Here is a 24,428-nt window from a genome sequence, read left to right on the forward strand (position 1 = left end):
CTAGAAAATCACAGAAGTTTATTTCAAATTCTTTGTCTACAATTTTATTTTCCTCAATACCATGCAATAATGCAGGTCTAGTATTATCAGATCTTGACAATTTTCAAGAGAAGTCAAAAGTCAGAATTTACTGAAAAATCTCCCGGTTTATTTTATTTTTTTAAGTTGGCAACTAAATTCAAAATGTTTGACTACATTGTGCCACCACAGAAAATGTGGCCACAGACTTAGGGGTCTATCCCAAGGCTCATTATACACAGTACCCTGCATAGGCAATGTGCTTGATATATTCGTGGGGGCATGAATCAGACTTCCATATTATAGTGTGTTGGGTGAAACTATGTTAATATAATGCCATATTATTAAAAAGTACCACCAAAAGAAGATTTCTTTGAATAAATTAAACATGTCAGAGTCATTTAACATCCATACAAAGTTTGGGAGAAATTTTACACTTCCTTAAGAGCTTAGACGTCTCCTGTATGTTTTGGGGTGCTCATTCTGCACCTATTATTTTCTCTGCTCACGGGCTGGTTGTGACATTAGCCACACTTCCACTGTTATTGGCAGATACCGCTGTCTGAAGTGCCTCAACTTTGACCTCTGCCAGGCGTGCTTCTTCACCGGGCTTCACGGCGGGTCTCCCCAGAAGGTCCATCCTGCGATGGAGCGCTGCATCCAGGTAACATCTAACCCACCACACCAACGATTCATGAATCTAATCAGTGCCAGCTGCAGCAGCTAAAGAAATTTCCCTGCAGTAAAACCACGGATTTTGCTCCTTTCATTCCCGATAATACTTAAGACTACGGAAGCAGCAAACTCCACCTTAAATATCTCTCAATATCCATATGCTTTCTCTACATCATAGATTTTAATAAAACCTTGTGGGACATGAAAAGGCCAAATAGCGTTCAATCTGAAGGCACTGGTCCCACATTATATAGCAGAAAATATCTGAGGAATAAAAGGGGAGAAGCATTGGAAGTGGGTACGGTTTCAAAGAAAAGGCTTTGGTTTGGTAAAAATGAGGAAATCAGGTTTCTGGTTACTAGTGCCTTTTGGGAAAAGTTTTCTCTTTTCACCTGTCTTTTCCCGAGGTTCCATTTTTTCTTTGGGAAAAATGAAAGGGAAAGATTACTATCTGCATTTTGACGGAAAGAATAGAAAACTAAGGCTTCACAGCTGCCTTTCAAATATTCTTTAGGAAAATTCTAAATACTCAGCAAGAGAATTCAGATCTTTTGAAGGAAAAAGAGAAATCAGATAGTCAATTTTAAGCAAAGAGCATTTTCATTTTTTCCAGAAAGAACATTTTCTTCTCATCACTAAGTTCCTATGACTCAGTTTCTCCATAGAGATGGTATCACCCTCAAACAGGGCAGTAGTGAAGGATGTTGGTTAGCTAGCCCTACCAAGGACAGCTTTCCCTCGTTCTCTCTTTAACATGAATGGTCCACAAAAGTCAAGTACTTGGAGTGTGCCAAAGACTCCCCAGTGGGCACTGTTATACTAAACTTAAATAACCCAGATGCTCAGGTTCATTGGCCCATCAGCTCCTTGTTTTTTAAAAACCTGGGGAGGAATAGGGCTTATTGATGTTAGACTGACACCGTGTGGTCACTTTAGATTTCAAGGGCTGAAAATCTTTTAATAAGACCTCTCATTCCTTTGCTCCTTTTGCCAAAGGTTCTTAATGTGGGGTTGATGGGTGAACTTCAGGTGGTCTGTGAATCCACTGAAATTTTATACAGAATTAAATGTATGAGCATTTTTCTGGAGATAAATCCACAAGTGATCATCGAGTTCTGAAGAGAATCTGCACCCCAAATGTTAGCAGCCCTGGACTTAAACCCTGCTTTGTACCCCTTCTCGCTTTAGAATTCCATGTTCATGGATCGCTCTCAGGAAGAGGGGTTAATGCGTAAGGTGAGTGGTATTTAATTTGGAAACTTACACTTTGTGGACAAGCAGAGAGGATGGGAAGACATTCAGGTACTAAGGAAGGAAGACGATTTTTCTAAGGACATAAAAGTGAGTGAAGTAATTCTAAAAACTTTCATGGTGGCCAGTTTGCCCAAATGAGGGAAAAAGACCCCGTTTAGTGGGATAGGACTCTCCTTTTTACTGGTGGCCATTCCGGCAGATGTCAGCAAAGGAGAATACCAAATGCCTCGTCAGGACCCTCAGAAACAACCTGCTCCAAGGGCGCAATAGGAGAAAAGAAACTTCAAGAAGGCAGTGGCTGCTGGACCAGGTAACTCCAAAGGAGCTGGCTAACAAAGCACAGGCCAGGTGAGTGTCTGTGAGAGACATTCCTGCAGAGCGACAGCCCAGGGCCCTGGTACTGATGATGCAGCCAGCCCACTGTACACAGACAGACTCTTTCACAATGCTGATCAGAAAGAAGGCAGGAGGCGGGGCTGGCCGAGGGCTGAAGATGCACTTCCCCTCAAGAAATGAGCTTTAATTTTCAAATAGAATAAGAGGCAAAAATACTTCTAAATAGCCCATCTCATCGTTTAGAATTATTCCAACTAATGCATCAAACATAGAAGACTTTTAATATTAACGTATTCAAATGACTTTGCTTTATATCCCTAGTTTTTTTTATATCTTTAGTTTCTACTGGTTTGCTTTTGAAAGCCTAATTTAGAATGAATGCTTTATTTTTATTAAAAAAGGAAAAGAAAGACACTCAGAATCCCATCACTCACAGAGGCGTGCTAGTCACACTAGTATTACCAAAAATGGAATTATGCAATAGAGACAATATTTCATTCTTCTTTTCTTTTCTAAATGGAGAGTGTTTCCCATGCCATTAGTTTCCAAAATATTATTTTTAATGACTTCACTCATCTTTATAAGGAAGTATCATAATATACAAGCAATCCCTTATATCATTGAACATTTTGGTTATTTTTAAAATTTGCCCCCTGAAATTCTGTAGTCAGCATCCTTATACATGCATATTCCTATAGTTTAAATATTTTACTAAGATAAATTTACTTCAATAAAATCATTGGATAAAAAGTTGTGAACTTTGTTAACTCTCAAAATTCAGAACACCAAATTGTGCTCCAGAGGGTTAACCCAAAGCACACCCCAGCACCACTGGTATATGAGGTCACCCATCACTTACCTAAAGATCACCAGCCTAAAGATGTCTTTGTGACGGGAGCACTTGGCTGGCTCCGTCAGTGGAGCATGCAATTCTTGATCTTGTGGATTGTGAGTTCGAGCCGCACATTAGGTGTAGAGATTACCTAAAAATAAAATCTTCTCTACAAAAGTCTTTGTGATGTTAATTTTGGAAGTAACCGCTTCTTCGAAATTTAAAATTGTAGAAAATAAAGCAAAGAGATACTGTTTCTGTGGGCTTATGATCATCAAATTTTGGGGAGGAAAAAGCTCCAGAATTACTAATTCGCTCTCATTTTATCTACTGAGAGTAGAAGAGATCAATTTAAATCAGAATGGTATTTAGATACATACTAATTTCTTTTGTAATTTCTAATCTTTCCTCAGACACCCACCAGCATATTTCTATCTCAATCCCAGACCTTATTTTTAGGGTCATTTTGTCACTTCCAAATCTAGATATGTTTTTATAGCTCTTTAAAAGAAAAAGCATATGTTGACATTACGATTAGGTGCCATTTATTATGCCTATGTCACATTTACCTAGCAGGTTGTTATCAATATGTCTTTAAAGTTAGAGAATATGAGTATCATCTTGATGTATATCTCTAATATAGTACAAGGAATTTAAAAATAAGAACAAAAATATCAGGTACCAATTCATCTTGTCTTCTTCCAGACAGATCTCACCTTTCCTTAGCAAAGGAACAATACAATGTGTCAACTAGTCATCTGGATTTATTGAATACTTGAGATCTTGTCTAAATTCCTACATTCTCATATTTAAAACGCAAAGATCCATACTCTTAATTTGATTTCTTTTGGTCACTGAAGCCAGATTGATGTTTTAAAAGTACAAATATAATGGCATCCCTCATGTGCCCACCTCCCCCAAACTCCCATGCCTTAAATCCCTCCATTATCTTCCCATTGTTTTTAAGCTAAAATCTAGAAGTCATAATGACTTAGAAAGGTTCTCCATATTTTGGGCCCCCCTGAAACCTCTCCAGTTTCATCTCCCCAGCCCCACAGCGTCTGTGCTCCAGGCCCTCATTCCTTCCCCCTCCCCACAAGACTAAGCCAGATCCTCCCCACTTAAGACTTAAACCTTAACTTTGAGGAAGTAACCCTAGCCCACCTACCCGCATGGCTTGAGCCTCACTCCTAAAGACCTATAAAAGGGGGAGCACCTGGGTGGCTCAGTAGGGTAAGCTTCCACCTCTTGGTTTCGGCTCAGGTCACGATCAGGGTCATGGGATGGAGCCCTGCATCAGGCTCCAGACTGGGCATGGAGACTGCTCAAGATTCTCTCTCTCTCCCCCTCCCTTTGCACCACCACCGCCCCCCCTCCGCTTTGCATGCACGCGCACGCGCGCGCTCTCTCTCTCGCCATCTCATCCACGCGGCCATGACTGACGACTTACTCAACATTTCAGCTCCTGTCCCCACTCTGTCACTCCCAATCCTCCTCCCTTGCTTTATTTTTCTTCGGAGCATTTCATCAGCACCTGACACCCTATATATTTTACTTTTATTTTTTGTTTGTTTACTATAATGTAAGCTCAGGGGTTGGGGTGGAGAACCTTTTATTTTTTCCAGCTGTATTTCCAGAATCTATAAAAATGTCTAAATTTGATAAATGCTCAATAAATGTTTATTGAATGGCCGATGGACTGAATAATACAACGATAGATGTGTGATGAAGGGATTGATGGAGGTAATAAGGTAGGTCATGAACTCTTTTAGAATGGAGCATGGGAAAGTGTCAAAGGAGGGATTACACAGTGTTGGGAGGAGGTAGTGAAATTCGATTGAGAATTTCAGTCCTCAGTCAAGTGTGTGGCCTTGGGGAAGTCACTTCATGTTTCTGTGACTCAGTTTCTTCACATGAAAATAGAGAGAACCTGTCCTTCCTTCTCCCAGAGTAGTATCAGCAGAGATAAGAGGAGGAAAGAAAATTGCAAGTGCTATGCAAAGCTAGAGGTTTTTTAAATGTCAGTGTGTTCTACTCTGTCCACCTGAGTACAACAAAGTGTTTCCCAGAGTAAAATTCTTATGTAATAATTTTCAATCTCACCTAGATATTAATGAGGTCAGAAATTCTGATTAGTGTCTGATCTAGGAGAAAGGAATGTGGACCATTATCATTATGTGCTAAGAGGTAAAAGCACATCCCTAATATCTATTAAGTTGACACATTAGTACTGACCATCTTCTAAGAGATTCATGATTTTGCCAAGTGATGATACTAAATTCATTCACTGATTCAGCACATATTCTGCAAGGTAATAAGCCTCCTCCTTTTAATGTGGATTCATGCACTTTACATATAATGGTTTACACTGAGAACATTTTCACTTACAAAAACCATGAAAGTCAGGTGCCAATTATCACCACTATCATTAAATATTTTGGGAAGTTCTTGCAAATACAATAAAGAAAATTAAAACAGTGAAACAGACAAAATTACTTTCACTTGCAGCTAACATGATTGTAAATACCCAAGAAAGCTCAAGTAGCTCTAGCAAAAACTACTAGAATTAATAGACTTTGAGTGGTGGGAAATAAAATACACACTCGCAAATTAGCAGGTCTTCACTATGATAGCAATAGCCAGCTAGAAATTTTATTAAAATCCCTTTACAGTACCTGTAAAAATCATTTTAAAAGAAACTTGGGGGGAAAAAAGCTTAGCAAAAAGGATACAAAAGCCACATTTAAAAAACTATATTTTAGAATACAGAAAATAAGACCTGAACAAAAGGAGAAACATACCAAATTCCTGAAAGAAAAGACTCTAGCATACGAATTTTCCATGTTCAAAAAATTAATACAGTTGATCCTCATTATTCACAGATTCCATATTTATGAATGCACTTACTCATGATAATTTATTAATAAATTTACTTATTTATTTATAATAAGTAAAATTTATTTATTTATTTATAACCCTAAAATCAATACTTGCAATGTTTTCCTGGTCATCTGCAGACAGGCACAGAGTGGCAAAAAATTTGAACTGTCTGATGCACAGCTGAGGTCGAGAGTCACTCTGCCTTCTTGTTTCAACTCTCATACCATAAACACGTCCTTTCACATTCTTGTGCTTTTCGATGGTGATTTTACTATTGCAAATCGCCCCCAAACATCGTGCTGAAATGTTGTCTGCTGTTCCTAAGCACAGGAAGGCTATGATGTGCCTTAACAAGAAAATACGTGTGTTAAATAACCTTTGTTCAGGCATAAGTTATAGTGCTGTTGACCTTAAGTTCCATCTGAATGAATTGACAGTATGTATTAAATAAGGTGTCCATATACAAGACACACATAAAACAAAGTTATATATTGATTGGATGACAAAAACGATCTGACCAGAGACTAGCAAGGACCTAACCCTGGATTTCCCATCGGAGCAATGGGTCAATTTTCCCCAATTCGTTGTTAACAGTGACTATGTAGAGTATAATGGCCATCAATAATGAGAACCAACTGTATTTAAACTAAGTGCATTTCCAAATAGAATCATTTTTTTTTAAACAGGATAAAATGATTTTGAAGATATTTTTGGAATAATAAATTGTACAAGAATATTTAAAATTATGAAATCGAAGAATAGTGGGAAGGAAAGTTCTTCAACAGATATTAAAACTGACTATAGACCACTAGGACCAAATAGTATTTATATAAAAAAGGAATGGGGGGCACCTGAGTAGCTCAATTGGTTTAGCATCTGACTCTTGATTACAGCTCAGTTCATGATCTCGGGGTCATGGGATCGAGCCCTGCATCTGGCTCTGGGCTGAACATGGAACCTGCTTAAGATTCTCTCTCTTCTTCTCTCTCTGCCCCTCCCCGCTTGCTCTCTCTCTAAAAAGAATGGAATGGCCATGTAGATATGAGGACAAGAATACAAAATTTAATGATTGATCTAAGCATAAATGGAAACCCAACATATGACAAAGTGATGTTTTGATTCACCAAAAAAAGGATACATAATTGGCTATCCATCTGAAAGAAAACAAACTGGCCCTTATTTCACCCCATAAACTAAGTTCTAAATTGTTTGAAATTTTAATATAAAAACAGTTAGAATTAGTAACCCTGGGGTTGGAAGAGATCTTCCTAAGCAAGACAGAAAAACAAGGAATCATGAAGTAATAATACACAGATATAAAGATAACATGCATTTTCCTGTGGTAAATGATATAAAGAAAATCAGAAGATAAACCTGAAACTTAGAAAAATATTTTCTCTAATAAAACAAACTACATTATAGAAAGGCCCCTGTATACTGATAAGAAAAACTCAAAAAGAAGGAGGAGGGTGAAATGAGGAAGAAGAGAATGAGGGAGAGAGGAGAAAAATACACTAAATACATAAATAGGCAGCCACAGAAGACATATTTCAAATGGCCATTAAACACACAAAAATGTTCTCAACCTCACTAGTGGTTAGAAAAAGGCAAATTAAAGGAGTAATGAGCTATCATCCTTTTATGTATCAGAATGGCAAAGATTAAAGGAATAACAACACCCAGTGCTGGTGAATATGGAAGAGAACAGATGTTCTTGAAATTTAATAGGAGTACAAGTAGCTACAGACTTTTCAGAAAATAATCTGAACAATATCCATTCATTTATTCATTCAATTACTCTTTAGCCAACACTTTTCTAGGCACTTGGAATATATCAGGGACAATGGGACAAAGACCTCTGCCTTCATAGAGCTTTCATTCTAGTGGGGAGACCAGACAATGAAAAATAAGCATATAATTGAATTATATAGTACATTAGAAGTTATAAATACTAAAGTAAAAGAAAAAAGAAGAACCAGGTAAGAGGTGTCAAGACTTAGAGGAAGAATTGACAGCAAATTTATTTATATGGGGTGGTCATAGTGGACCTCTGTGAGATGTAACATTTGAACAATGCCTTGAAGGAGGTGAGGGAGGAAGTCATACAGGTATCTGAGAACAGCCTGCTGCAAATTGAGGAGACAAGCAGTTCAAAGTGGGAGTATGCTTGGCATACTGACAGAAGCCAGTGTGGCAGAGTGCAACAAAGAGGAGATGCTGAGAATAGTCTAGAAGGAAGGCAGGCGTGGGGGCAAGAGTAGAAGCAAGGTCACATTATAACTTTCTAAATGTTCTTCTAGTGTTTCTATTTTGAATGTTGAGTTTAAATTTCAATCCATTTGGAATTTATTTTAGCAAGGGTCTGGCTTTGCTTTCTTTCAGATGCATAGCCAATTATGCTATCTTTTCCCCACTTATTTAAAATACCAACTTTGTCACATATTAGATTTCCTTGTATACTTGGCTCAATTAAGATAATTTATATTCTCATCCTCAGATCTGTGGGTCAATTCTTGTATCGATACTAATCTATATGGTCATAGTGGTGTTATAGTAAGTAGAAGGAGAAAGCATTTGTCATCTGAAATGGGGAGACTGTAGGTGGAGCAGGTTTGGGAGGAACGATCAGAGTTCAGTTTGGGATATGTTAAGATGGAGATATCTCAGACATCACATGGAGATGTTGAATACGCCATTCCCCATTCATGGCTGGAATTTGGGGGAAAGTCTCCTGGAGGTACAAATTTGGGATTTGTTGACAGAGATAGTTGTTGACTCTTTAAGCCATGAGATTGTATGAGATCACCAAGGAGAGAGTGTAGACAGGAAAGAGAGGAGAATAGAGGATTGAGTCTTACCGCAGTCCACACTACAAAGTTGGAGAGCAGAAGAAGATCCAGCAGGGGAGACAAGAAAGATGAAAGCTCTGGGAGGAAAACCAAGAAAATGAGGAATGGTGGAAGGTAGGTAAATAAAGTGTTTTAAGGAGGAGGGCGTGGTCTACTCTGTCAAATGCTGTTGCTAAGGCAAGTAAGAATTGGCCTTTGGATTTTGCAGTGAGGGAATCATTGATGACCTCAAAAAGAGCAGGGTAGGATGGCGGTAGTAGAAAAAAAATCAGACTAGACGTGGTTTGAGAGAGAATGGGAGCTGGGGAATTGAAGGTACCAAATACAATTCTTTCCAGGATTTGTTACAGTAGAGGGAGCAAAGAGATAGTGTCGGTGGCAGTGCACCTGACATGAAGAGAATGTTTTGTTATAATGGGAAAAGTAACAGCATGTTTGAGTACTGAAGGGGATGGTCCTATGGGAATGAAAGCACCACTACATAGTAAATAAGGACACACACGATAGCACTGGAGGGGTGGGGAAATAAACCAGAAAGAACCTAAGGATCCACCGGTAGAAAAATGGTGGAACACACATGATACAGGCAGACAACAGAATATAATGAATCCACTTAAATGAACAAATTTAAGCACCTATCTATGATACTAGAGGGCATTCATCATCATCCATTAGCAAAAAGGGCAAGTGGCAGAGTAATGTGCATAAAATGTCATTTTTGTTCCAAAAACAAATTCAATATATATTTGATGTTTGTATGAGTACAGAAAATGGTATGGAACAACCCAAAGATACCAAATGACCTCGCACGGGGGAGGAAGAGAGTGCATCACTCAAAGTTGTGTGACAAAGAACTTAGGGGTTTTCCCCAAATGCCCCACTGCTTAAACACATAATTAAGTGTGCCACACAGTAATCACTTCTCTCCCTGTGCGCTCATCACGTTCTGTAGAAATAAGATCACATTATGTCAATAACAATCGTATGTTCATCTGTTCATTAAATGTGAAGTCTCTGTGAGTGGGGAGTTCTCTGCTTTTATTTTTCATCTTTTATCTGCAATAATTCAAGATGGTGAGCTGCTTTAAAATAGTTTTTGAATAAAGGAATGAAACTAAGTGGAACTGTATAAAATGGAATATGCCTGACCTTAAATCAATTGCTCTATTCTATGTTCTTTCCAATATGACACAATAAGTATGCACACACCTGTGCTCAGAATCCCTAGTATCTGACCGACCTGAACAGAATGACCTGGGGGATTTTGTGCAGTCATCCCTAAATTTCTTTGCATTCTGATTTCTAGATTGTCAAGAAGGAGAGCAGGAAATAGAATCCCCATTTCCATTATTGGCTGATTGCTCTCTACCTAAGTAGTTGGATGGGAAAAAGCACAGGAAAAAAAAAAAAGTCATGCTACTTCAATGCTGTTTTGAATATCAAATTTAATATCTGATTTAACATTTTCTAAAAAGACTTTCCTCAATGTCACACCTGATAATTAAATATTATTACACTGTCTTATAAAACTCTGCTTTACAGCAGGATTTCTATTCAGTACAGTAGCCCTGAAGTATCAATATATGGAAGTCGGACTAGACCAGTGGAAATAGCCATAGAGGCTTCCAAACAAGTATCTCCAATGGTATCTCGGGCTCAGCGAACTGATAGGAGCAGCCCACATCATCAGGTAAGTCCAGAAGGGAAAGGAACCAATGCATAGTCAATCTGGACCCCTTTGTAAGGATGCAGTGAGAATCAGTGTGGTGTGTGGAATATTTTCAAGATGTTAATGCAATCAAAGAAAATATTGTTTAAAGTAATTTTTTATCTCTAATCATAACGTGTTACATATTATTACAGAAAATTTGGAAAAGCCAGCAAAGAGCAAAGAACAAAATTATAATTACAAACCATGATATAACCATGATTTTAATATTTTTATTATGTTTTTTCTTTTAATTCCAGTACAGTTAACATACAGAGTTATATTAGTTTCCGGTGTTGAATCACAACACAGTGATTCAACAGTTCTATACGTTACTCAGTGCCCATCATGACAAGTGTACTCTTTACTAATATTAATATTTTAATATTAATATGTTAATGTTTTGGCGTACTTCTTTCCCTGCAAATACTTTTGATATAGTTCACATCATACTGCAGAATGTATTGTTGATAAAGTTCTGTGTCAGTGTCAGTTTTATTGTGAGCATTTCCCATTGCCATTACAATTCTTCAGACACATTGTTGGGCAATTTCTATTTAAACAGATGTAACATTATTTATTTAACCCCTCTTCTGTTGTTGGATATTTGAATTATTTCCAATTTTTGCTAAAATTTAAAATTTTACTATTGCAATCCTTGTACATTATTCTTTGTATGCGATTCCCCAAATAGTTCGGTAGGGTGTATTTCTTTAAGTGTCATCACTAGAATGAGAAGTGGGAATATTTTTAAGACTCTTCCTACTTACTGCAAAATTACTGTTTAGAAAGGATACACCAAACTGGCTCCCAGTGAATTCAAGTAACTATCTCTCTTGATCCTTGTTACTGTTACTTGTAACTTGTTATTGTCACGAAATTTTGAATTTTGTTACTTTTATGAGCAGAATATATTTTATTTGCCTTAATGTCCATCTCTTCTTCATTTAGAAGGCAATTGTATTTGCTCTTCTGTCAGTGTCCTCTGCCCAGTTTTGCTGATGCATCAGTTTGTTTTATTAATGTATTTGAACTTTTAAAACTTTAGCTCTGGGAAATCTTTCTTCATGGTTATTTCCTTTTAGTCTAATTTATAATGTGACTTGCTATATAGACATTTTTCATTCCTATGAAAACATTATTAACCTTTTCCTTTCTGACTTCTTACACAGTTTTATGCTTGGAAAATTTTCTGCCTTAAAAAAAATCAAATAAGCCTTCAGCTGTATTGCTGTAACATGGATTGATTTTTTTTTTTTTTTTGTATTAATGTGGCTTGATTATTTTGGACGTTGAACGTTTAAATCTACCTGGCTTTTATTTTGATGCATGTTAGAAGGTGAGGGTATTACCCTACTCCTACTTTTTTCAATTCTTCAGGCAAGACCCAGTAAAATCAGAACTTGGACATGTGGCCCAGTCTTTCCCTCACTTCCCCAGGCAGAAGCGGAATTGGAGCGATGTTTCCGTGGTTTTTTTAAAATTTTTTTTAAAGATCTTATTTATTTGACAGAGAGAGACACACTGAGAGAGGGAACACAAGCAGGGGGAGTGGGAGAGGGAGAAGCAGGCTTCCTGCCGAGCAGGGAGCCCGATGTGGGGCTCGATCCCAGGACCCTGGGATCCTGACCTGGGCTGAAGGCAGACGCTTAACCACTGAGCCACCCACGTGCCCCTGAAGCAATGTTTAATCTGTGTGGCTGGGGTGGCATGGTGGATTGGAGGGTCTAGGGCTCCCTCTTTTGGTGTCTTGCTGACATCATTGTTTTTTTGATTTTTTTAAGTGTTAGCTATTATTAAACAATTATTCTTCTAGAAAAACTTTAAAATCATTTCTAAAATGCCAAGTTAATCTTACTAGTATTTTGGTTTGATTTGCATTAAACCTGTATTTTGAGGTGCAAATATCTGTCAGTAAGGGCTGTATGTGGCTTCTTAACAGTCTAGGTTTCTCGCTGAGGGCACCGGGCTCTTTTATGCTTATTGTTCTTATGTTGAATAAAGACCTTTCCCATTGTACCTTTTTCTTAATTACTGATGATGGTATATTGGAAAGTTATGGATTTTTGAATAGTTTTCTTATAAAGAGAAACCCGTCTGAACTCTTTCAATAATTTTAAATACTAGTTTAGTTTGACTCTCTTTCTTCTAACTAAACAATCATGCAGTCTGGAGTGAAAAAGGTATTTTAGTCTCTTTCTTTCCAATATTTAAATCTCTCATGTCTACTGCACGTCTTCATTCCTGAGAGAATCCAGATCTTCCAGAACAATACTGAATAATGAAAGAGATGACGGGGCAGCTTCTTTTACTTTAAGTGGGAGGAGATTTAATGAGGGCATTTCTCTCAGGCTTTTCCATTAAATACGATGGTGTTAGTTGTTGGGTTGAAATTCCTTTTAATTTGATGGAAGTCATTTTCTTTTTCTATTCCTTTTACGTTTTTTTGTGGAAATAGGCAATCAGAAGTGATTTGGAATTTATTTATTTTCAATCTTTTTTTTAGCCTCATTTGAAATGATCTCATGTTTTTCTCTCGTTGGGAGGACAGCACCAGTAGTCCCTGAGAGTCAACCTTCCTGGCATTGCTGAAACCAACAGCTATATTTGTTCGTAGTGGATCACTCTTTAAATACAACTTAAATTTGCTTTGCTTATTTTTTATTTAGAATCGCAACATTTATGAGTCAAAATAATCTTTCTGTCTCTCTCTCTCAACACTGTCTTGTCAGTTTTGAGCATTTTCAGCTGCTACTCATTTTTCATTTTCTCTTGTGTTTGAAGCAATTTATCTAAGATAAGAACTATTTATTTTTTTTAAAGATTTATTTATTTGAGAGAGAGCGCAAGCAGGGGGAGGGGCAGAGGGAGAGGGAGAGAGAATCCACAAGCAGACTCTCTGCCCAGTGCAGAGTCCAATGCAGGGCTCCATTCCATGACCCTGAGATCATGACCTGAGCCAAAATGAAGAGTCGCACAACCAGCTGAGACACCCAGGTGCCCCAGAACTATTTATTTCTTAACAATTGCCAGAATTTAAGAGTAAAACCCTAGGACACTGGAGCCTTTATAATATTTAGATAAATTTTTCCCTTTCTTCAAAACTAATCGTCTATTGTTGCTTTCTTCAGTTAACTTCGGTAATTTAATTTTCTTGAGAAAATTATTTCCACAAATTAGTTAAGTAAGGTATTTTAAACTTATCATTTTTTCAAATCTTCACATTTCTACTCTAATTCAACTCAAATATGCTCAACTTTTACCCCAAAAGAATAAAGTCACATTTGTATCAGAAGGATCACATCAATATCTATTAAGAAAACCTATATTCTCAAAATACATAACTACTGGTCAGTCTTTGGCCTATTCCATATCATCAATTGCATAGTTTTTCATGAGGAGCAGCATGTAGAAGTTTAATCTGATATTTGCAAGCGTGAGGTTCATCGTAAAAAAGTTCTTCGTGAAAAACGGTGAATTAATGGTTACAGTGGTACATACAATTAATTATAATTTGTATTGTTCTGTGGCATGTTTTAGAGGACTCAATATTAACACCCTTAAGAAGACACAAAACCGACCCTCATTTACATGTAACCGAACAACATGAATTTTCTCTTACCTGTTGCTCCCCAAAGTGGGCAAATCTCACCCCAACAGTACAAGTCCCCTTTGCAACCAGTCACCTGGATTGTCCACTTAGCGGACCAAGTTCAGCTTGTCAGTAGACTATTGCTAAGTCTACTTCCTAAAGGGAAGCTGCATTCAACTTTGATGTCTTTAAATTACTCCAGCGTCCATAGATAAACCAAGTCTCTGCCCCCAAACGTGCCCATATAACTTACTTACGGATAAAGATTCCTTCTGCCCATAGGGACCTTAGCATGGCAACTCAGTATCACACATTGTGATGCTATTCAAGTGTGGGGTGGGGGGAGAGGAAAACCAGTACACCCACACATAAGGAAAATGTCAGGAAATTTGGAAGGGAAGAGGTAAGAGAAAAAACTGAACAAAAAAATCCCAATGGAATTTTTCCATCAAAGGAATTAGAAATGCCATCTTGGTTGTGTGTGTGTGTGTGTGTGTGTGTGTGTGTGTGTACACTACGGTCTGCAAATACTTTATCAGGTTTTCGGTCAGTTGTTTATTTGCCCTCCGTGTGTGACTGCACTGGTAGCCATTCCCCCCAATCAGTGTAATCAGCACAATCTGATCCTAAGGAAGGTCTTCAAAAATAGTATCTGTAATGCTTGTCAATCACCCAAGAAAAATTAAGGTTCCCGTGGAGCAGTCGTGCGGGGCAAAAGTGTCAGCAGAGGTTAGGTCCTGCGGACTCTCCCCACTCCCTCCTCCCACCCTCTCACCCCCCACCCCTCCGTAACCAGCGTGAGCTGGTTAACGGGAGCACGTTAACCCTCCGCGGCCGGAGGGGAGCCGCCGCAGGCCCCGCGCCGCAGACCTCGCACGCCCCCTCCTGGGCACCCGGCAGAGCGCGGCGCTTATACGTGTGGGGTCGCACTAAAAAGCCTCTCTAGCTCCTGCTTAGAATAAAAGAGGAAGAAGAGCCATTTTCACAATTCAGCCTTTTTTCCGCTTTAACGTTTCTTCTTTCCGAAGGAGGAAATTTAACAGAGGTTCTGCTGTTTGGGTTTCTCTCCTTTACTTCACTCTTCTTTCATTGTCTCTCACGTCTTTTGTGTTTATCATTGCTACAGCCTCTTATTCATGCTCTACATTGTTTCCTTTGATTAAAAAAAATTTTTTTAGGGGCGCCTGGGTGGCTCAGTTGGTTAAGCGACTGCCTTCGGCTCAGGTCATGATCCCAGGCTCCTGGGATCGAGCCCCGCATCGGGCTCCCTGCTCAGCTGGAAGCCTGCTTCTCCCTCTCCCACTGCCCCTGCTTGTGTTCCCTCTCTTGCTGTCTCTCTCGCTCTGTCAAATAATAAATAAATAAAAATCTTTCTGTGAAATAAATAAATAAATAAATAAAATCTTTAAAAATTTTTTTAATTATACAAATATCTGTTTGCCTTATAAAAAGCTAAAATATTGCGGATAAAGGCAAAGTCATTTTCAACCATAATTCCCAACCCAGTTCAGGTTCCTACTTCCCCGGAGATCATCTGTTTGGGGTAGAACTTCGCATCTGTTTGCGGTGTATCTATACATTTTCAAATATGCGTGCATGTGTGCACGCAGGGCTATTATCTATTAAACTTAAAACCTGAGAATCCTGCCCATGCATTTTTGTTCAAGGAGGCAGGTAGAGCTTGGTCCCCTGCAGCTTTGCTTATACTTTTGAAAAACTGGAAACAGCCTCACGTCTGTCAACTGAGAATGACTAACTAAACCATAGGCCCTTTTCTATGGATGAATCATGGTGGGCCCCTACGTGCTAACCTGAAATGCTTCTCAACTGCCAAACGACATATGCCACATGATGACATTGATATTAATAATATAAAGTTCACTGATCCAAAGACTATGCAAGACATTGGAAGCGGAGCATTTGAGTGAAGAGGCAGATGGGCCCAGGTCACTCAGAGGGGCCACAGAGTACACACCAACCAGACAGTGTGACTTTATGTCTGTAGTTCAGCTCCTTCTTCTCGCCCTTCCCTCTTCCTTTCTCAGGCTGTTCCCACAGACCAATGTGCCCAAGGGGGCCAACCCCTCTTCAGATCCTTCTCAGAAAGGAGATGAGGACACAGAGTGTAGCCACAGCTGCTTATAAATGTAGAGTAATGAAATCCAATCTTCCACCCAGACGTGTGGGAGCCAAGGGCCGGTGCATGGTGCCCCAGAAGCTGGGCCAGGCTGGGTCAGGTCAGGACTTGCGCTTGGGTGCCATTCAGGGAGCAGAATGTGATATGAGGAGCGGCAAGGTTTGGTGGGAAAATCCTGAATGAGAGCTGCTGAGCTGATCACTATTAATGCAAAGAGCCTTGGTGAATTCAAAGAGAAGCCGTGACTCTCAGTACACATCCGTGTGGAAAACAATGGAAAGATGAGAAAGTTTAAGTAGAAGGTGGCAGATAGAAGGGAAAGATTTCTTTCTTCTTCTTTTTTTTAAAGATTGTATTTATTTATTTGAGAGAGAGAGAGATCACAAGCAGGGGGAGGGGCAGAGGGAGAGAGAGAAGCAGACTCCCCACTGAGCAGGGAACCTGATATGGGACTTGATCCCAGGATCTTGGGATCATGATCTGAGCCAAAGGCAGACACTTAACTGACTGAGCCACCCAGGCACCCTAAAGGGAAAGATTTCTGGAGCCAAGGAGAAGAAAGTGATCCAGCTGCTTTTCGTAGATGCTTTTGGGGAAGGTGGTTTTCTGGGCAGGAACCTAACTTAGGCAAAGGACTACTCTAATGGATTTTTAAAACCTAAAGATCTTGTTTATGTTGAAAATCCTTTAAAGAAAAGCATCATGTAAAAATGAGATCATGAAACTGCACTGTGAGCATATGAACGTCTGCATCATTGTATCTGAACCGAAACCCAAACACCACTCACTTTTTGAATATATGTAATTAATATATATTATATATGTAATACATGTATATATAATTATCATGTTCCTATGGTGAATTTTTAGGAATGTGGTTTAAATTCAAACCAAAAGCCAAAGATTTATTTTCTGTATTTCTTGCTTTAGACTGTGGTCAGCATCAGGAATGAACTGTGGAGAACTCATGAATCCATTAACACACTCCACAGGGAAAGAAGGTAGGACCCACATGTGAATGCACAAACATTGACAGCAGAGACAAACCAAAAGCATTTCCCTTTGCTTTTATGGGAAAAAAATTCTACAAAGATATCACCATGCTTTTTTTTTTTAATTTAGAAGAAATTCCTTAAGCAGAGAAATAGTAAGCCCAATAGGAAGGTAAAAAGGGGGCTTTGGCTCTATTTCAGTAGTTAGGAATAACCTAAATTATCTGGCTAATTGTATTAAGGCCAGGGGATGGGGGTGGGGAACAGCATAGGAAAAAGAGAGAAACTGTTATCACTGGTGGTCATAAGAAGCACAACACTGCCTAAAAAACCAGCCAGAGATGACTTCTAAGAATGTATCTTTGTTGTCTGCTATCAAATCCCTGGGCTGACTCCTTTCTGAAAAACCCATGATAAAGATATATTTGAAACTCCAATTATGATCAAGGATTTTAGAGTCAGACTCCCATTTCACCTGAGTGTGACTGCCTGGAAGTTTGAGGGCTCTCCTTCAGAGATGCCCACACTGGGTGGGAGCCCAAACCAAATTCCAAGACCTCTTCTAGATCTTGGTAATTGTTAATTAGGAATTTCAAAGGCTCTAACATTGAGAAATCTTGTTGCATTTCCCACCAGCAAGATAATTTCTACAAATTCCACAAATATGCCAACCACACTGATTAAAGATAAGATTGTACTTTACTCAGCCAATTTTAATTATATACGTACTCTGTAACAGGGATTATTTTAGGCCTGGGCTGGGCTATATAGGGCAACAAGCAAAAAAGATGAAAAATGTTGCCAGAATAAAGAGACAATAAGCAATTGTTAAGTAATAAAGCAAGTAATATATAAGTAAAATATGTCCTATGTCATATAATGTGACTGTCCAGAGGTTTGAAGACTGAAGATGAAGTCCAAAATCTCAGACCTTATCAAGCTCTGTAGCAATTAGACATGGAGACAAAGTAGAGAAGGAGATAGGAGAGGTGCTGGAGGTAAGGTTGGGGGTCCTGGTTTGCAGTTTCAAGTAGGGCAATCAGAGATGGTCTCACTGAAAATACGATGGTGAGTGACAACTTGAAGGATGTGAGAAGTAAGGAGAGAAAGAATTGGGGAAAGGAAGGTTCCAGGCAGAGAAGCCAAAGAGCAGACTCTCAGGGGGGGACATGCCTGGTGTGTCCAGAGTAGCCACGAGTTCTGTGTGGCTGCGAGGCAAGGAATGCACAAGAGGAGGCAGAGAGCAGATGAAAGAGGAAAGAGGGTCTTGGCCAACTGTTGGGCCTTGGCTTATAAGGACTTGGCTTATTCTAAAAAGGAGGGGGGCCACTGGAGAGTTTTGAGCAGAGAAATGACATGATCTGGTTTATGTTTTATTTTATTTTTTATTTGGTTTATGTTTGTTTAAGTGTTTTGCCCTGACTGCTTGGTTCATTCTTAAACCAATAAACAACTAGACTTAGAAAGAGAAGCCAAAACAGACCGGCAGTTCGTGAATGGCCTGCCTCCTTGTTCCTTCCCTATCCTGGTCAGGTGTTAGGTGTTTAGCCATGACATGTATACTGTCATTCTAAACGGAGCGATTCCAGACAAAAGGATAACAAATCAAGCCAATATTCAAATTGAAGTAGCTAGTCAAGGTATGCTGTCAAAAGTACTCCGTAACAGGCATGATGAGTTTTCTAGAACACTTCTAATGCCAATGAAATTCTTGGTGGAACCGTGTACATAAGAGGCACGAAGGTCAGCGGTGCGTGGTGAACGGTCAAACAGTATAAAACAGCATTGATCAATGTGAAATAATAGCGGAGGCACAGGCTTCTCCGGCATCTTCTCGCACAGAGAGGACTGACAGCGCATTTTGCTGGGGAGCTAGTTAGTGTGCTGGCCTCTTGCCCTCCCAACTCACTCAAACGTGTCCTCTTTGCAGATTCCCTAAAAAACAGTTCGACTGCTACAAAGACAAGTTGCAAGCCATCTATGCCTCGCAGGAAGAAAAAAGCTGCAGATTTGAAACCAAGATTCACGAACTTACAGCCAACCAGGATAGCCTGTGGACCCAGCTACAGCAGTTGGGGCAGGATCTCCAGGTATGAAGTGTGGACCACCCGGAAATCAGACCTCAAATGCTCTGGCTCTGGGAGGACTTCAGCCTGAAACTTCTCACCTCACTTTGATTAGCTTCTTCTCTTCCCCTCTTCTCTCCCTACCCTCACCTCCTCCCACTTTTCATCCCCAGTCTCTCTCCTTCCCATTCTTGAAGGCAATACCACTAGGAGATTTGGTGTTACCATATTGGTGCCAGTGAGAAACTCTAGATCTAGAGCAAAGTGGTCCTTTACAGCATTGATGCTTAGCCTCTTGGTTTCTGCATCCTTTTTACATTCTTAAAACATTTTGAGGATCCCAAGGAGCTTTTGTGGGTTATATCTATTGCTCTTTACCATGATCAAAATTAAAAGTGAGAAGTGGCTTAAAAATGTATTAACATAAATATGAAATAAACCCATTATATATGTAACAGTTTTAAACAATAACTACATATTTAAAAAAAAACTTAGAAGAGTGGCATTACTTTATAGTTTTTAAAAAAATTTCTTTAATATCTGGCTTAATAAAAGACAGATTTTCATAACTGCTTCGTTCAGTCTGTTGCAAGATGTTGTAGTTGAAGTATATGAAGAAATCTGGCCTCATAGAGATTTGCAGTTGAAAAAGAATAATATTTTAATAGTCTTTTCACATCACTGGAGATCTTTTTCTTCGGTAGTACACCAACACATAATAAGCGCTTGCTTCTTAAAGGATAGTTGAAGCATTATATCTGAAACCGTTATCTACCTCACACTCTGTTTCATTAAAACACGATGTTCTGTTGTGCTCTTTGAGTGAATTTTCTACCCATGCATGATTTTGTAGCATGATACACTGGTAACTTGGAAGTTCACTGAGCTATGCCAGGCTTCCTAATGCTCATTATACAATATCCGCCCCTCTGCCAAAAAGAAAAATCACATTCATTAATATCACCACTAACCTCATTGGGAAAGTCTTCAGGAATTGGAAAGTTGTTATGCACATGGTGATGAATGCAAGTTTTTTAAATTCTGATTTTTGCTTAAAAACTCAGTTCTTAAAATTGGCAATACATGTTGTTAATTATTTCCTTACTGTGCCAATCTCACTTCACTCATTTTTGAGAAAATATTTGCCAAATATCCAAGTCTGAATAACAGTCTGCAAGTCATTCACACAAAAGGCAACTTTTGTGTTTCAATAATATTAGAGGTATTTTACACACTTCCCATTTCATCAAACACAATATTAAAAAGACAAGTTATAGTTAAGAAAATTAAGAGTTTTTGTTAGACCATCAAGGATATTCATGGGGCGCCTGGGTGGCTCAGTTGGTTAGGTGTCTGCCTTCAGCTCAGGTCATGATCCCAGTGTCCTGGGATCAAGCCTCGTGCTGGGCTCCCTGCCTAGCAGGGAGTCTGCTTCTCCCTCTCCCTCTGCCTCTCCCCGTCTGCTTGTGCTCTGTCTCTAGCTTTCTCTCTCTCTCTCAAATAAGTAAATAAAATCTTTAAAAAAAAAAAGGATATTCTTAAGTAGAACTGTTCGTTGTTGTTATTTGGTTGGCTGGTGTTTTAGCTGTGATAGCATGATAGTGAAGAGTACCATGACCACTAGCACTGTGTGGTGCTGTCTTGCTTTGTACTAAGGTAGTGCCTTACCTATTTTAGCCTTACTTACTTTTGACTTTTCACCATCTGGGCAAATGTCAACACAGTGACCATCTAAGTATCATTGTGAAAATAATTTTGACTTCACAGACCTCTTAAAAGGTCTTAGGGATTTCCAGGAATCTGTGGACCACGCTTTGGGAATTGTGCTTCGTAGAGAGCATACGCCCTAGATTTTACACCGATGGCTTATTATGAGCCCTCCCCCAATGTACCTACCTAGGTGGATCATTATGAACATGTTTTACTGTAATACCAATTCAATAGATGCTGATGTTCTCGGAAATTCCTTATGATATCTTTAGAACCTGAACATTTAGGACCTAGAATTGTCCCAAATTCCTCATTATTACTCCCTGTGATATTTTAGAACCTGGGCTGTTGTATCTTTTGTAGATAGTTTTAGATAGACATTGAACGAACAGCATAAAATAAAATCAATAATAATGGATTTAGAAAGGAGAAAGAAAAATCTTGCATTAAAATTTTCTACTAGAAGATTAAAATTTAATGCACTTATGAAAAAGGTAAGATAAATGTCGATTTCTTCATCAAGTTTTCTTTTATCCAGGCAGTGTTACAGCCACTCCATCCTTCATCCTCTTCCTGTGAAAATATGATTTCCAAGGGTGACCATGGAAAGGGTGAAAGGCTTTGCAGGGAAGGAGATTCTTCCCAAGTCACGAATGCCACTGAGAATCGTTCAGAATGGGAACCCCTTGCTCACCCAACCATCGTTGACAGAAGTCGCCAAAGTCAAGCAAATGCAGAGCATGCTCTACCAAATTCAGAATCACCAGAGGCCATTTTGCAGCTGAAGTCAACACAAAGCACCAGGGCACAAAGCCAAGCACAAAAGGTCCCAAAGGAAATCTTTAGCTCCCCACCCGGTTCCCAGGTAGGACCGCCGCAGGACACCCCCCAGATTGTTCCCGCTGAAATGAACAGTCCTGCTCTGGCACCGGCAGAAAGGAAAGAGACAATTAACATCCAGGAGGGAAAGGATGAGCTAGAGGAAAAGGAACTGCAAGAACTGTTGTCAAAACTTACAGATGTCTTCACTCTAGAAATGCCGTCAGGTAAGATTTCACAATCAATGGAGGTAGTGTTGGCCAGGAATTGAGGATGCCTTTTAAACAGTTAAGTTTTGTTAAGGTGGGGAGGGGCAGAAGGAAAGGGAGAGAGAATCCTCAAGCAGATTCCCTGGGAGCAAGGAGCCCTATGCAGGGCTCGATCCCACGCCCCTGAGATCATGACCTTAGCCGAAATCAAGAGTTGGACACTTAACCGACTGAGCCACCCAGGCATCCCTAAATACTTGATTTTGTAACATTATCCCAACAACTACAATTCATCTAGTGAGTAACAGTCAGAGTTGTGAACCTTTTGGACATCAGTAGCACCTGTGAACTTCACGTCTAGTATTGCCCAGTTCTCAGGGTTCTTGTGAGCATAAACGGTGATAGACCATAAGAGATTTTACTATAGCACCTGACACAATCCAAGCATTCAATAATAGGAAATAACTACAAATATTTTAGAAATCAGCAGCTTTCATAAGCTGAACTGGAGAAACAAAAAGAAAAAAATAAAAATGAGATGAAGATGTCAAAGACTAAAAGACTTTTCTAGGAAAATAAGCCAAGTTTTTATGTTAAATGTATGTGAAATATAAAATATTAAATTATAAAATATAAATAACAAATATTAGATAATTTTGTTGTTGTAGTTATTATTGTCAATAGTACTACCACAAATATAACTGGACAGCCTGATGCTACCACCTAAAAATGGGGGTACTAGTGATGCTCTTCCTAGAGGATCATTGATTAACTTTCTCTAATTTAAGTAGTACCATCTTCTTCATAAGCTACAGCTCATTGCTAAATTCTGAAGGCTCTTTAAAAATATTTTTAAACTATAGTTATTTCTTCTGTTTTGGACTAATGCTGTCTTATTTATAGTGTTTTGTTACCTTAATATACCTATATACCTATATACCTATATCTGTGTCTTTTTTGAAAGCCTCAGATCTTGTATGTGTGAGGGATCATCTAGAGATTTGCGATAAAGCAAAGGATAACATTCTCATGTGTTTCTGAATCTAAGGAAAATATTTTGCTTCTCAAAATATTTCTGAATTGGTGATGAGTTTGCTGGAGCTGCCATAACAAAGTACCTACCACAGGCTGGGTAGCTTCAACATCACAAATTCGTTTTCTCACAGTCCTGGAGGCTAGAAATCTGAGATCAAGGTGTCCCTCTGTGGGCGCCCCTATCCAAATTTGCTCTTTTTATAAAGACACCACTCATATTGGATTAGGACCCACCCACATAACTTCATTTTAACTTAACTCTTTAAAGAAACTACTCCAAATATATTCACATTCTGAGGTACAGGGGTGAGGACTTCCACATATGAATTTAGAGAGGGAGACACAACCCAGCCCATAACAGTTGGAGACCTGTAAAATCAGGACATCATAATGTCAGTTGTATATTGAAGTTGGCAGAGCCGAGTCAATGAAGTCATTATTTGGTGATTCTAAAACTCTCTACTGTGAAGAGCTGGAGTTACAATCCTTGTGTTAGAGAAGACAAGATCACAGAGATGCCAGAAGCATGCTCAGACTGCCTGAGACAAAGACAGGATGGGAACTCCTTGTACCTGATGCTGAGGCCGACACAAAGTTCCACCCACTGTGTTTCCATCTTAACTTCTTCGGGGTCACGACGAGCACTCAAAACAAAGTCAACATCTACTTAAACTTCTTAGGAAAATTTCACATAAAAATTTGACTTTTATTCTACAAAAGTCTTTTAGTCTTTAACATCTTCTTTTTTATTTTTTGTTAGGTTTCTCTAGCTGAGCTTATAAAAGCTGCTGATTCCTCAGAGCCCTCACAAATCAAGTAGGCTGTGTTGCACATTCCAGATCGCTAATAAGCTAGGTCGACTACACACATTGGGAAGACATTGTCCTAACACTTAGGCAGTTTGCATATTTTAAGTTACTTTATCAAAGTCTATTTATTTAAAAAAACTATCTATATGTACACACATGATTATATTATTAAAAGGAAAATCATGAAAGGGTAAAGCTTATTTCTGCATTTAGATGATGCAATAATAATGTATAAAGATGCAATTAGCATTGTCCAATCTTGTAGAAAATGCAAAAAAAAGTCTCAAAAAATTACCTCATCTTCCACTTAAAATTTAAATAAAACCATTGAGATGCTTCTGCTGGAGCTATGCATTATTATACAAAAGTGCTTTTGATGTTAGCTAGGCTCTCTCCCAGGACCCTGAGCTGAAGGCAGACGCTTAACTTGCTGAGCCACCCAGGCGCCCCTCCTTAATGTTTTTAAGCATAGGATCTATGTTAATCTCCATGACTATTTGCATTTAT

General features: G+C 38.9%; 1 protein-coding gene across 1 annotated transcript in view; it reads left to right on the plus strand.

Moving 5' to 3' along the window:
- DYTN (dystrotelin) overlaps window positions 1–24,428 on the plus strand; it is a 47,810-nt gene that overhangs the window by 18,168 nt on the left and 5,214 nt on the right. The window contains exons 8-11 of the mRNA XM_028112118.1: window positions 571–682; window positions 2,147–2,295; window positions 19,204–19,363; window positions 21,588–22,095. Of these exons, the coding sequence (XP_027967919.1) occupies window positions 571–682; window positions 2,147–2,295; window positions 19,204–19,363; window positions 21,588–22,095 (929 nt within the window). The remainder of the gene's footprint in view (window positions 1–570; window positions 683–2,146; window positions 2,296–19,203; window positions 19,364–21,587; window positions 22,096–24,428) is intronic.

The sequence above is a fragment of the Eumetopias jubatus genome, unplaced genomic scaffold (assembly GCF_037043125.1).
Source record: "Eumetopias jubatus isolate StellerSeaLion01/CBP00866 unplaced genomic scaffold, mEumJub1_p1.0 scaffold_3, whole genome shotgun sequence".
NCBI lineage: Eukaryota > Metazoa > Chordata > Mammalia > Carnivora > Otariidae > Eumetopias > Eumetopias jubatus.